At 35.4% G+C, this 15,499-nt stretch overlaps 1 protein-coding gene across 3 annotated transcripts in view; it reads left to right on the forward strand.

Moving 5' to 3' along the window:
• Positions 1-15,499, forward strand: part of CTNNA3 (catenin alpha 3) — a 1,366,626-nt gene that overhangs the window by 39,768 nt on the left and 1,311,359 nt on the right. For all 3 annotated transcript variants that reach the window (XM_036222548.1, XM_036222546.1, XM_036222547.1), the window contains exon 2: positions 9,112-9,215. In XM_036222548.1, coding sequence (XP_036078441.1) covers positions 9,117-9,215 — 99 coding nt within the window. In that variant the 5' untranslated portion in view covers positions 9,112-9,116. The remainder of the gene's footprint in view (positions 1-9,111; positions 9,216-15,499) is intronic.

Here is a 15,499-nt window from a genome sequence, read left to right on the forward strand (position 1 = left end):
GTATCAGCCACCTTGACTTGATTCATATGTAGGATAGTACCTGTCATGAGAGGTGTAACATACCCTTTTGTGAGCACACGTTTAATAGAACCCTAATGGTAATAGAGATTGAAGGACATATTTTATTACATAGATTGGCTCTGGGCTAGGTAGGGCTGTGTAGAAAGGTCACCATGAAAATATCCTACTTGTCAATTTAGATTTACCTGTTAGAGGAAATCGAAGTGGTAGGTGGAATGATTGGAAAAAAACAAAAATAAAAACCAAGCCAAAACACAACATTTCAGTCCTAGAAATGCATTTGAGAGAAACTATTAGGCAATAGTTTCTTGAGTCATGTCTTTTACATTTCAGATGAATAGCTGAGAAAAGAAATCATATTTTAACTTTAAGAAAGGAAGTAAAAGCAGTGAAAAGGAGAGAGAAGCAAGATAGTAAAGGGCTAAATCATAGTGATTTGTGTTTTACGTATTGATATATCATAGGATAATAACAATAATTTAAATTTTCATTTGAAAATAAATTAATATTTTTTCACTTAATACAATTTGAATAATAGTTTTTTTTTCCAAGGCAAAAATAGCTTTTATTAGGTAAAGGAATTGTAGGTACTTTGTGTAAGTGACTTCTAGTAGAATTGAGGTTAGACTGAAACCAGTAATATACGTGCCAGTCTTAAAGGGGGCAAGGAGGCCCTGAACAGATCATTTAGGTTGTATTCAGTAAGAACCATCTAGAAATGTGCTGCATTTTAGAAAGTGTACTCTATCTCTGCAATGCTATTGGGTTTTATATAAAACCCTCAACATTAACAGTATATTTTAGTAGATGAATAATTAATGTATTATAGCTACTTGAAAACATGGCTAGAGAAATCCTAGACCATGCAACATGAATTGTCCCTTTTTTCACCGCACTTAAAATTGCTTATTATAATTTCCTGTGTTGAACAGAAATATTTGATACTATATGCAAAATGATTATTTTACATTAGTGTTTTTAGCAGTATAGTCAACTTTGGAGTATGTAATTTTACTTATATGCTTTAATAAATTATTATATTTGTTATAAGTGATTTTTCTTTGAGACCATCAGAATGATTTTTTGTTTTTAATATCAAACTTTACTGAATATACATGAGAGAATTCTGTTTTGTGAATATATTTGATTATAATCATGTTTGAAATTCACTATTTTGATTATGTACAAATTTCTATGTTAAATCACTTGAGACAGCCTTTTGGCAGATTTCTGTTATTCTTAAGAATACTTTATCCATTTTGATAGTAAGAGCATCGTGGAGTGTAATCATGTGGCTTACCGTGTGATGAGCATTAGGTTTCTGGACTCTACAGTATTTGCTTCTATTTTTTTAAATTTATTTTTTATTAAGTTTATTGGGGTAACATTTGTTAATACGATTATATAATTTTCAGGTGTAAATTATAATTTGACATCTATATATTCTATTGTGTGTTTAGCGCTCAAAGTTCAGTTTCCTTTGCCTAACATATATTTGATCTCCTTTACCCACTTCGCCCTCCCCCTACCTCCCTATATTTGACCCCCTTTATCCTGTCTATCTCCCTGCTTCTCCCTCACCCCTACCTTCTGGTAACCACTAGTCCATTGTCCATGTCCCTGAGTCTCCGTTTGATTGTCCTGTTTATTTATTGCTTTTAGGTTTATACCCCACATATAAGTGATATTATGTGATTTTCAACTTTTTCTGTCTGGCTTATATCACTTAGCATGGTTATCTCAAGGTCCATCCATGTTGCCGCAAATGGCAGCATTTCATCTCTTCTTATGCCTGAGTAATATTCCATTGTATATATGTAGCACAGCTTCTTTAGCCAATCATTATAGGACACTTTGGTTGCTTCCATGTTCTGGCCACTATGAACATCAGTATGCAAATATCTTTTCAGATATGGGTTTTCAAGTCTTTGGATAAATACTCAGTAGAGGAATTGCTGGATCATATAGTAGATCAATTCTTTGTTGTTTGAGGAAACTCCATAATGTTTTCCAAAGTTGCTGCCAATTTGCAGTCCTACCAGCAGTGTATGAGGGTTTCTTTTTCTCTGCATCATTTCTGACATTTGTTAGTACTTGTCCTGTTGATTATAGCTATTTTAACATGTGTGAGATGATTTGTCATTGTGGTTTTGATTTGCATTTTCCTAATAGCTAGTGATGATGAGCATCTTTTCATATATCTGTTAGCCATTTGTATGTCCTCTAGGGAGAAACATGTGTTCAGGTCCTCTGCCCATTTTTTGATTGGATCATTTGTTTTTTGTTGTTTTTGAGCTGTGTGAGTTCTTTGTATATTTTGGATATACAGGCCCGTATTGGATGTGTTGCTTGCAAATATATTTTCCCATTTGGATGGTTGTCTCTTTACTTTGTTGATGATTTCTTTTGCTGAGCAGGAACTTTTTAGTTTGATGTAGTTTCATTTATTTATTTTTGCCTTTGAGGTCAAATTCATAAAATCCTCTTTAAGTCCAAGGTCCATGAGTTTAGTTCCTATATTTTATTCTATGGATTTTATTGTTTCAGGTCTCATATTCAGGTCCTTAATCTGTTTTGAGTTAATTTTGGCGTGTGGTGATAGACAACAGTCTAGTTTCATTCTTTTATAGGTGGCCTTCCAATTTTTCTAGCACCATTTATTACAGAAGCTTTCCTTTCTCCACTGCATGTTTTTGGCTTTTTTGTTAAAAATTATTTGCTCATATATATATGGGTTTACTTCTGGACTCTCAATTCTGTTCTACTGGTCTGTGTGTCTGTTTTGATTATAGGTCCTTCACATATTTTGTTAAATTTATCCCTAGGTATTTTATTCTTTTTGTTGCAATTGCAAAAGGAATTATTTTTTCCACTTCTTTTTCTGACACTTAGTTATTAGAGTATAGGAACACTATGGATTTTTGAACATTGATTTTGTATCCAGAAACTTTACTGTATTTGCTTATTGTTTCTAGTAGTGTTTTTGTGGAGTCTTTAGGGTTTTCTATATAGAGAATCATGTCATCTGCAAATAGTGACAGTTTAACTTCTTTGTTTCCTATTTGGATGCCTTTTATATCTTTCTTTTGTCTGATGGCACTTGCCAGGACCTCCAATGTTATATTGAATAATACTGGACAGCTTTGCCTTGCTCCTGATCTTAGAGGGAAGGTTTTTAGTTTTTCACCAGTAAGTATAATGTTGGCTGAGGGTTTGTCATAGATGGATTTTATTATGTTAAGGTACTTTCCTTCTATACCAATTTTGTTAAGTGTTTTGATCATAAATGGATGCTGTATCTTGTCCAAGGCTTTTTCTGCATCTATTGATATGCATCTATTGATATTTCTATAAAAACTAAGAGTCATGTGATTCTTATTTTATTATATTTGTTTATGTGCTGTATCACATTAATCAATTTGCATATGTTGGACCATCCCTGTGCCCCTGGGATGAAGCCCACTTGATTGTGGTGTATAATCTTTTAAATATGTTGCTGTATTCAGTTTGCTAGTAGCTTATTTAGGATTTTTGCATCTGTGTTCATGAGAGAGATTGATTTGCAGTTTTCTTTTTTTGTGTTATCTTTCCCAGGTTTTGGTATCAGAATAATATTGGCCTCGTAAAACGCGTTGGGAACTATTGCCTCCGCTTCAATTTTTTGGAAGAGTTTGAGGAGAATAGGTATTATATCTTCTTTGAATGTTTGGTAGAATCACTGGTGAAGCCTTCTGGTCCTAGACTTTTACTTTCTGGTAGGCTTTTGATGATCGTTTCCATTTCCATACTGCTGATCAGTCTATTTAGATTTTCCAGATCTTTTTGATTCGGTCTAGGAAGATTGTATTTTTCTAAGTATTGTTCCATTTCTTCTAGGTCATTAAATTTGGTGTTATATATTTTTTCATAGTATTCTTGCATAATTCTTTGTATTTCTGCTATGTCAGTCATAATTTCCCCTCTTTCATCCCTGATTTTGTCAATCTTATTAACCTTCGCAAAGACCAAGCTCTTTGTTGCATATTTTTTCTATTGTTTTTTTTCAATTTCATTTATTTCTGCTCAAATTTCGATTATTGTTTTTCTTCTACTGACTTTAGGCCTCGTTTGTTCTTCCTTTTCTAATTTTTTAAGATGAAGTGTTTGGTTGTTTATTTGGGCTTGTTCTTGTTTGTGGAGATAGGCCTGAAATGATAGTCCTCTTACGACCACTTTGCTGTGTCCCAAAAGTTTTGATATGTTGTACTATAATTATCATTTGTTTCTATGTATCTCTTGATCTCTCTTTTTATTTCTTCCCTGACTCAGTCATTTTTCAGTAGCACATTGTTTAATCTCCATGTATTTGTAGTTCTTCCTGATTTCTTTTTGCTGTTGATCTCTAGTTTCAAAGCATTATGATCAGAGAATATGGTTGGTTTGATTTCAACCCTCTTGTATTTGTTGAGGCTATCTCTGTGTCCCAGTATGTGGTTGATTCTTGAGAATGTTCCATGTACACTAGAGAAGAAAGTATAAGCAGCTGTTTTGGGATGGAAGGCTCTGTAAATGTCAATTATGTCCAGTTAGTCTAATGTGTCATTTAAGGATGTTATTTCCTTATTGATTTTCTGTTTAGATGATCTGTCCATATCCAACAGCGGGGTATTTAGGTCCCCTACCCATGATAGTGTTTTGGTCTGTTTCTTCCTTTAGTTCTGTTAGTAATTAATTGCTTTACATATTTCAGGGCTCCCTGATTGGGATCATAGATATTAATAAGTGTTACGTCTTCTTGGTTCATGATTCCCTTTATCATTATGAAGTGTCCCTCAGTATCTTCCTTTACCTTTTTTATTCCAAAGTCTATTTTGTCTGATATTAGTTCCGCTAATCCTTTTCTCTGAATGCCATTTGCTCGAAATATCATTTTCCACCCTTTCACTTTGAGTCTGTATTTGTCTTGGAGCTGAGATGTGTCTCCTGGAGGCAGCATATGGTTGCGTTTTGTTTTTGGATCCATTCCACGACTCTGTGTCTTTTTATTGGTGAGTTCAGTCCATTTACTTTCAGGGTGATTATTGAAATATGAGGTCTTCTTCTAGGTATTTTATCTTTTGCTTTCTGGTAGCTTGGTGTTTCCATTGGTTTCTTGTCCTTGTGTTTCTGTTTTCTTTATTTTTGTTTGCTTTTGTGGATGTTGCCTCTAGTTCTTGTTTTATGTTATATATTTCAGTTCTGAATCTTTGGTGCTTGGTTACCATTAAGAATATGAAAAGGATAGTTATATATATATATATATATAGCTGTCAATTTTTTTTTTTTTGCGTGTGCCTTATCTCCATTCCCCTTTGCAAATTTGGATCTTTGAATCCTCCCCTTTTTAGTCATTGCCATCCCAGTTTGTCCCTATATATGCTGAACATTCATTACTATCTTGCTATTGAAGTTCCCTGTTCTTAGTAAGGATTGTGTTCCTGTTTCTATTTGCCTGATAGTCACTTTACTCCTAACTATGTATTTTTTTTTTTTTTATTGTTCATGTCATTTTTGGTTTAGATGAGCTGACCTCTTTCAGTATATCCTATAGTGCAGGCCTTGTAGTGGAGAATTTCCTCAATTTTTGTATGTCTGGAAAGGTCTTAATTTCTCCTTTGTATCTAAAGGAGAGCTTAGCTGGATATTCTAGGCTGGTAGTTCCTTTCACTTAATAGTTTAAATATTTGATTCCATTCCTTTCTGCTTTATAGGGTTAGCACTGAGAAGTCTGAGGATAATCTAATGGATTTTCCTTTATGAGTTACCATTTTCATCTCCCTGGCTACCCTGAGAATTCTATCTTTGTCATTGATTTTTGATAACTTTTAATACGATATGTCTTGGTGAAGGCCTTTTTGGGTTGAGATAAGTGTGTGTTCTGTTGTCTTCTTGAATTCAAAGCTCTGGCTCATCCCTTAGATTTGGGAAATTCTTATCAACTATTTGTCTCAAAATGCTTTCTAGTCCCTGCTGCTTTTACTCACCTTCAATAATGCCCATTATTCTTATGTTTCCTCTCCTGATGCTATCAGCTAGTTCTTGAATTTTTCTTTCATTATTTTTCATTCTTCGGTTTCTCTCTTCTTCCTTCTGATTTATTTCTAGATTTCTGTCATCCGTATCACTGATTCTTTCTTCTGTTTGGTCGACTCCATTCCCAAGCTTGGTATTTCATTTTTCAACTCTTGCAGTGTGTTCTTTCTCTCCAGAAGATCTATTCTGTTTTTCTTGAGGGTTTCAATCTCCTTGCTCTGCTCATATAGTTGTTTTTTCAATTTCTGAAATTGTTGATATGACTCATTTCGGAACTCATTCAGTTTTTTCACAAGTACCGTCTTGAATTCTCTGTCATTTAAATCACATATTTCTATGTCTGTAAGCTTATTTCCTGGATTTTTTTCTCTTTCCTTCTGAGGTGCCTTGTCACCTTGGTTGTCCATAGTGTTTAATGGACTATTTCTCCATCTGGGCATTAATGGAAGTGTATTCTGCCATTTTTCCAGAAAGAAGATTTATTATATAAAGGTCTCTCTGTAGCCTGCTACAAAGAAGGTGCTTTTCTTTTGGTTTCCAGTAGGTGGCGTCTAAGCCTCTTTGATCCCTCTCTGTTTTTTATATAAAGCCTAAATAATGTTTTTTAAAATTTTCTTATAGAAATTTAATCACACTCGCTATTCTCAGTTTCAGTTCCTGTCAGTGTTAATAAACAGATTTGGTAGCATTTGCTCAGATTCCCCTGGGGCTCCGCGGTGACCCATCTCAGAGGGTATAGGGGGAGGGGCCCTCTGGGTTGAGAGTTGGAGGCTAAGGCTCAACTTGGGTTGTGCATCCTTGGCTGATAAAAATCAACTGTTGTTTTTCTGTGATCCTGTCCCGCATCTTTGCTTTCTGGCCTGATCACTGGGCCCTGCTGCTGGCTGCGTAGAATTCGGGTACTTCCAGTCAGGGTTGTTCAGGGAAGTTGCAGCTCCTTCTCCCCTCCCCTCCTCCTGCAAGGATCTCCAGCGGCTGCGAGAGGCAGCTTCTTTATTTTTCCCAGTCCATCCACCTGACGCCTGGGGTTCTGACCTGTGGTAGTTCTTATGTGCAAATTCCATGCTCAGATGTGCTGGTGTGCAGTCTGGGTGTTTTTTGTTGCATTTTAGATGTTCAGCTTATTGTTGTTTCAAGGGGAGAGATATGAGGACGTCTCTCACTCCACCATGTTTTCCCCAAGAATGCTTCTATTTTTAAAAAACAAATATCGTTATTAATTAAAGATTTAGAGTACATCAAGAGTCAATGAGGATGATTTTTTAGTTATAGGAGGATTTGTGTGTGTGTGTGTGTGTGTGTGTGTGTGTGTATGTCTCTCTCTGCTTGTGTATCAGGTGTACAGTCTAGAAGAGCCTTGGTGAAGCACTGATATTTTTCACTTACACACACAGAGATCATGATTATCTTCAAATACATACAATAATACATTTATGGATCCAAGGAAAGAATCCATTAGAGTGGGAAAGATTGAAGAACAAAAAGATGCTGATTTTATGAACTTAGGCTAGTGGAAGTTGAAAAAGTCTAGGAAGAGAATGGAGGTAGACTTTCGGGAAGTTGCTGAGAGGGAACATGGGTCTTAGCCTAAAATTCTGATCATCTAGGGATTGGTGACAGGGATATAGGAAAAAGAACAATTCTCTGTCCTAGAATTACTATGGTTGAGAGGAACATTGAAGGGATTGATTCTGGATAAGAGAGATACCATGAAAATGTGTGCTCATTCATTCATTCATTCATTCACTCATTTATCTACATCCATTCATGGAGCCAGTCAATTAAAAAGAAAACAGTTTTTTGTCTTAATACCTAAAATGATAACTAAAGAAACTAAAGTAAAAGAAACACTTTCTATTTTGTTGTTGTTGTTGTTTCTGTGTGTATCATAAGGAATATAAGGATATTTTCTTGGGGGAAGATTCTTGTGTTCTCTTAGCCTGCAAATAAGGGAACAATAAGAGAAAATGGGTAATAATTAAGGGAAGGATTCTAAGATTTATTTAAAATTTATTTTTAATTTTATAAGAGTTTATTTGAGACCAACTTAGAACATATAGTGGGGAGCAAGATCTCAGATGCTCTCAGAGGTTTTTGCATTTTAGTAGTACACATTTCTGTGTACTATAAATTAATTTTTTTTAACAGGCCAAGTTGTATATAGGAGAGATGTGTATCTTACTGTTTCTCCATGTGGACCTTCAGTAAATACTTGCTGGTTGCTTATGAACTGCGAAGAAGTTAATACAAACTTGTGAGTCTTTGTGATTTAGGTAACAGTCTTCATGCGTGATATGTTAATTTCAATATGTTGTGATATGCCACATATAGTCATTTGATAGATATATGTATTCTTCTGCAAAAATATTACAGAATTGATTTTTAAGATTAATGTTAATGCCTAAAGAGTGATTTTTAATTTTCCCCCTTATTTCGTCTTGCCCCCAGATCAATGCCTTCTCAGAGGCTTCTCTCTTTTTATAATAACTATGCCAATTTATATTAGTTTCTTTTATGTACAAGAAAGTAACTTTTTGATCCAATAAAAACCCTGAAATAAACAATTCCAAAAACAAGTGTCACATGTCTTCCAAAGTCCTACCTGGCTTCTCGTCTGAGTCATCATTAACAAGAACAGGCCAAATATGGGCTGCTGGCAGCCTCAGTGCTATAATTTCATGAAAATCAAAGATTTGTGTACTATAAGATATGTCTTACCATCTTGGCCCTCCTTTTTTTACTTAAGACCTCTGTTCAAATGCAAAACCACCTGGCCTGAGTTATTATTTTAGTCATGAACATGCTAGCATAGATTAATTTATTAGAGGATCTAAGCCCAGACAGCGTGACCTCAAAGAACACTTGGAGAATATCTCATTTCTCTGTTGGTGGGCTTGGCATCCCGGTCCTCTGAGAGCTACAGCTGATATCAGGAATACGTCTTGAATACAAATCTCATGCACTCTATGATTTTCATCAGTGCTTTTCTTTGGAACATAATTTTCTTTGGTAACAAGTGTCTTTTGTTTTTGTGCACAGGCAGCATGTCGGCTGAAACACCAATCACACTGAATATTGATCCCCAGGATCTGCATGTCCAAACGTTCACTGTAGAGAAGCTACTGGAGCCTCTCATAATCCAGGTATTAATACCATGGAAATTACAATGTATAATAAGTATTGAAGAATGAAAAACACGAGAAGAATAGATAATGAACCAATAAATGTTTTGCTTTAGTTAAATACATGGATATACTGGTCAATAGAGAGTATTCTAAACAAATTCACATTGAAGGGTATGCTGTTCAGAGTTGGTATGTATTTTTTTTGGCATGTCTAAAAGCTATTATAATAATCTAAACATTAGTTGAGTCCACCTAGAAAATTAAAATGGTGGAAATGACCTGAAGTAATTGTATTTGATTTGAAAGAAATGTAACTCTTTTAAAAAGTGTGATTATGCTAATTTTAGAGGGCTTTTAATGTGGTGTCTGGATTCAGACGTCTCAAGATCTGCTAGTAGATGTGTCAGGGAAAGAGAAGTTAGTACTTATTATGTGTTAGATAGTTTTTAGTTACAAGTAAGTGTAATTGCTAATTTTATCTTCCTAAAGGTTATTGTCACTGTTTTTGAGAATGTTTATTTATGCTTTTTCTTCAGCAATATGCTAGTTAGAAAAAAGGTTTTTAGATCTTAGCAATATTTGTCAAGTTAAATTAAAAATATTAATAATTTATAGAATATTTACTATATTCAGGAACTATCTCATAAAGGAGGATTCTAGTACAACAAAATTATTTGGACAAACTTTTGCTTTTCATTGTAATGGGATTCTCCTTATTAAAAACAGTGCATTTCAAAGTCAAAGAGTTATTAATTTAAAATAACTGACCTTTTTGGATTTGATGCATAACCTTCTTGCATCTATCACTTTGATCATGTATCACCTATCAATATAAGTAAAAAAAGCACATTAAGTTATATTTAAGGTATTTTCTTCTAGAATAGAATGAAATAGCTGATCACATTCTTTTTTTTTTTTTTTCGGAGTGTTTAATTTGAAGTAGTTACATTGTTTATTTTAAGTATGTAATATAATCTCTGTTTACACTGGAAAACATTCCAAAAGAATTTCATGATTTTTAAGTTCATAGTGCCACTAGATAAACTTATCAATTTAGTTGTCTCATTAAACAAATTCTCACCTTTCCTCATTATCTTCATGTTATAGTCCTTTGCTTTCAAGATTCCAAAGATATTATTAACCGCCTTTATATATAACTCAAATTCAAAATTATATTTTAATTTTTGGAGTAATTAGTTATAGATACTATTATGTTACTAGCTTCTAAATTCATTTATTTGTAAATCTTTATTCTGCTCTTTTTATAGTTACCAGAGTCTTCCCCACCAACTTGATTTATCTTTAATCTTTTTTTTTTTTTTTTCTCCTTAGCACAGGTAAATCACTTGGTCATTTTACAGGGGTGTTTAGCCTGGGATATATTTCAATCATTCACTTTCATTTTCTCTATGTGATAACTTACACAGTTGTATCCCTCTGTAATAAATTCCTCCAATGGATCAGAAATATTTTTTTCTCAGCAATTACATTTTTATGATTGCAACTGTAGGCATCTGCACTTTATCATTTTCAAGATCCAAGTTCAGCAGTGCAGTGCAGAAAGTCTATTTATGCAGAATTGCAATGAAAAGAATTTACATCTCTATGTTGTATACTCTCTGAAGGAGATATACACTGCTAGATCATGCTATAGTCATTACATGATGGAAATGTCTATAATCTAATTGCCACAAAATATAATTTGCTATGTGTCAGATTCATGTTGAATGTAAGCTAAAAGAATTGACTTACTAAAAACCTTTTAAGATAAAAACAATAACGAATTACTTATAATGTGTTATCTCCTATAAAGTTTTTTGGGCAAAGGTTCAAATGTATATTCTAATGTAAATATATTTCATGTTTTCAAGAGGTAAATACAGAGTTAGATCAAAAGTAACAAACATTATTTGTTTGTTACGTAGGGGATCTTGGCCTTTTCCCAGTTTCTGCTTCCATAGTGTCTCCCATTTATTTCTGGGAGTCTTTTGGGAATGGGTTTTTATATACTCTTTAATACTTATTGAGTCTAGTTTAAGAATATCTGCTAAACCTTTTATCAGTCAGCATAAGCTAGGTTGTGCTGTGATAGGAATATAATTTCTACATCTCTGAGGCTTAACAAAAGTTAATTTGTTGCTCAAGTTACACGTCCAATGTTAGCTGTTTGGGAATCTCTGCTTTGTACAGGCACTCAGGGACCCAGGCTAAGAGGGACTATATCTCAACATTTATTTCCACTCTTGTAACAGGGAAAAGAGAACACGATGAGTCATAGAAGGACCCCTCAAATGTTCACCTACATTTGATGTATGTCATTTCTACTCACATTGTTTTACCAAAGCAAGTACAGTAGTCAATGTGGATGCTGCCTTGTGCCCAGGAGAATGGGAATATTTGTGAACAGCCCCAATAACTATTACCTTCCCATTGCTTTCTTTTTAGGAGTTCCTTTTTGTTAAATTTTTATTTGCTGTCAAATTGCCTTTTTACGCTGTCATAGCTGATTTTATCATGGTGGTCAACTGAATTATTGACCACTCAGTTATGGGTTGGCCAGAAGCCTGTGAGGCAATCTGGCATGAGAGCTATGCCTCTAGGGGATGATGGTAAATTGGTCCTTTCACCATCCTCTGAGAAATTGACTATGTACTGAGAGCTAACAGTTAGTACCTAGGGTTAGACAGTTATATCATGTGCAAAGCTAAGAGACACACAGAAAGACGTGGAGACATGGGAAAGAATTCTAGTGAAGCACTTTTCAAACTGTAGCGCAAAAATTTCTGCTTTTGATGGATAATGAAATTACCAAGCTTGTAATGAATTCTTCCAATTTCCAAGCCACCTTCTAGTCTCAGAATTATACTCTAGCCTTTGTGGGACCTCACTGTTTCCAGTCCCCTTGAGCTCAGGTCACATAGGCCAGATGCTTGTCTTTCTTATGTAATCTGATTTCCTGGCCTTCTACTTCCTCGTCAGTGGCTGAAAGTTCAAACGAAGTTCTATTAGCAGCAACAATCCAGGGTTTCTATAATTGCCTACATTACTTATGCTAGAATGGAGATTTTCATATAAAGCCTCTCTTTAGCTCTTCCTCTTACCTCCAGAAATTTGGATTCTCTGAGGTATGACTTACCCTTTCTTCCAAATCAGTCTATCTGCCATATTCTTTCATTTTATCTGGTTTCATCTTAGTGATGGTGGATAGTAACTGCTAATGATATCTGTTGCAAGACTAGAAATGGACATGCCAAGGTATCCGTGTCTCAGTGCTTCCAAAGCTGTGAATCCTCAAAATGATGAAATAGCACTGAGACTGAGCTCCTATAAAAGGGAGTAGAATGCCTCTCTTCCCAACTGTGCTTCAATCTGTCACATGGGTGCCAATGGAGTAATGCTTGCACCTAGAGTTACACACATTTCCTTATAAAAACAATGTCTTTCATCTTCTTGAATCACTTCCCTCTCCTATTAGCGTCTAACTTAGTCCAGCTAGCGGATGGTAAATAATTCATCTTTACTCCTGTAAGTATCATGTTTTTCTTTCCTCCCTGACTCCTATGCAGAACCTCTCTGCCACATCCCATTCTCGACATAATTTCTTTCTCCTCTCCTTTACTCAAGGGGTTGCGGGGTGGGAAGAAAAAAAAGAAAAGCAATCATGATTATCATTTTATGCAAATAAATGTATAGATGCCCAAAGTGTTCATTTCCTGCTGTTCTACAGACAGATCTCATGGACTTCCCGTTAGGAGAGGACATGCTTTGGCTTCTTAGCTTCCTAGAATATATTTCCTGTGTTTCTTTTAGAAAAGAATTCAAGTTTTGTGGTTGTTTTCTGTCATTTCTATAGGTCATTTTGAATGAGCATGATGCCATTTACTTGTATTTACTTGTTTCCTTGGTTTTATTTCCAAGCTGCTTTTGTTTTTGTTTTTGTTTTTTGTTTTTTGTTTTTGGTAGTTTTGCTGATTATCCTATTTCTGGAATTTTTATCAAAATTAACATTGACGATTCCAAGGAAATCTCAAAGTCAAGTCTGTACACATAATGTTTTTGTGGATTATAAGCAAATATTGGAATTTCGACTATAGCTTTAAGTGACCTTAAAAGTTAGTAAGTTAAAATGTCTTTTAACTTACAGGTTCAAGGCTTACTAGGTAGAAAGATGTTATTTTCATGATAGGACAAAGAAATAAACTTAATTCTGCCTCAAAATGTTTTAAAGCTTAGAATGATTCAATGTGGTTGATTCTAATAAAGTGAATTCTATTTTTGCATTATTTTACTGCCAGAAAATTGCTCCCATGGGAAAATTGTTAGGCAATAGTATTCCTTGAGAAACAAATAGTTGAGAAAAGGAAGGCACTCTTTAAAATAAAGATAAGATAAATTGGTAGCTAATTGATTAAAATAGTGTGAGTCCAGCTGGGGTATGCATGGTTGAGCATACAAGTGATGCTCCCACCATAAGAACTTGGTGGCTTTGAGATTAACTGTGGGCCGATGTCAGTCTGCACATGCTCCACCTTTTCTCAGTTTGCTTCCTAGACCTTTTATTCTATTAGACTCTGATTTTCTTTCTACTTATTCCAGTTCCTGCTCTTTTGTTCTGGGTTCTTTGACCATCCTTAATCCACTCCACTCCTGTTAATACTTTATTTTTCAATCACAGCTCATCTTTTCCTCCACAAATTCAGAATAATCCCACAGATATCCTCTTCTAGCTTAGCTGTGGAATAAGATCTTATAAACTGCTTCTGTAGGCAGCTTCTGTAGGTGATATAGATTGGTAAGTTCAGATCCACTTGTCCTTTTAGGGGAAAATGCTAGATTGAAGGGATTGATTCTGGTTCAGCTGTCTGAAAGGATAGAAGAGTCTATATCTCCCCAGATGTGGTTATTTTTACTGCTTGTATGCGACTCTACTCTTCGTAGAACCCCCTGGGCTATTCCAGAGCACTCAGCTTGTCTCAGGAGATATTGCTGTGGCTTGACAATGTCATGACTCTAGACCACTGGTCAGCAAACTTTTTCTGTACAGATAATAATTTCAGTTTGACAGCTACAGAGTCTCTGTTGCAACTACTCTGCTGTTGTAGTTTGGAAGCAGCCACAGACAATATGTAGACAAAAGGATATGGCTGTGTTTCAGTAAAACTTTATTTATAAAAATGGGCAAGTGGTCAGATTTGGCCCTGGGTACTTAACTTGCAGACCCCAGCTCTAGAGTGACCATTTTCTCATAGAGATACTCTGCACTTACTGGTTAAGGAAGGGAAAGAAATGGGCACTATTCCACATGGAAGAGCCTCCCTGTGAGATAAATTATGAATGTTTTGTGGCCAAGCCCTGTGAGACATAAAAGCCTCACTTGGGGGAAGAGTGCTAACTAGGCAATTCAGAAAATTTCTGTTACTGTTGAGATCCTGTTAGTGGTTTCCAACTTTGGCTGCACATTAAAATCACCTGGAGGGTAGGGTTTAAAACTCTTGATGCCCAGGAAGTCAATTAAATCAGAATCTTTGAAAGTAGAACCAGGCAGTAATTTTAAAGCCCCCAGCTAATTACAATATAGGAACTGCTGACTATTATATCAGCCAGTAGTGAACATAGTTATGCCTCTTGGCCAAAGGCTTGACCTAGAATGGTGCTCCTTGTATGTCTTTTTAATGGGGTTGGCGGTATCCATCTGGAATAATTTTACAAGGAATTTCTGGGGTTATTTCCCACCTCAACTCTCTGGAACATGCTCAGTTCTCTGTGATCCTAGTAGGACTATTAGTAGTAGATCTAGGAAAACTACCGCAACTAAGAAAGAGGTCTTGGATCCATGTTCCGCGGCTCTCCCTTACCTGGCAATTCACTACTTGATGTATGGACTAGGTTAGGGCAGACTCAAGGGTTTTGGGTACTCATGATGTGATACTGTGATTTATAAGAAATACATATTTTGTTATTCAGATGACCAAAATAAATTTCTCATATATATATTTGGTATTCATCCATGGTTCTTGGCTATGAGCTCCCCAAACTCTTGGAATTTCCTACATGTTGAGAATGATAAAGGTATCTTTTTTATATCAATAAGATGACTTTGGGAAAGCACCCAAAGATGGGGGATGGTTGTGATTAGAGGGGTGCAACTTTCAGTCCCATGTCTTGACTTCTGGGAAGGGGAGAGAGGCTGCAGGTTTAATTGCTACTGGCCAGTGATTTTATCAGTCATGCCTGTCTAATGAGGACTCCCTAAAAATCCAAAAGGATGGGGTTGGAAGGGCTTCTGATTTCTTGAATCTGGG

Source organism: Rousettus aegyptiacus, unplaced genomic scaffold (assembly GCF_014176215.1).
Source record: "Rousettus aegyptiacus isolate mRouAeg1 unplaced genomic scaffold, mRouAeg1.p scaffold_m13_p_6, whole genome shotgun sequence".
Classification (NCBI taxonomy): domain Eukaryota; kingdom Metazoa; phylum Chordata; class Mammalia; order Chiroptera; family Pteropodidae; genus Rousettus; species Rousettus aegyptiacus.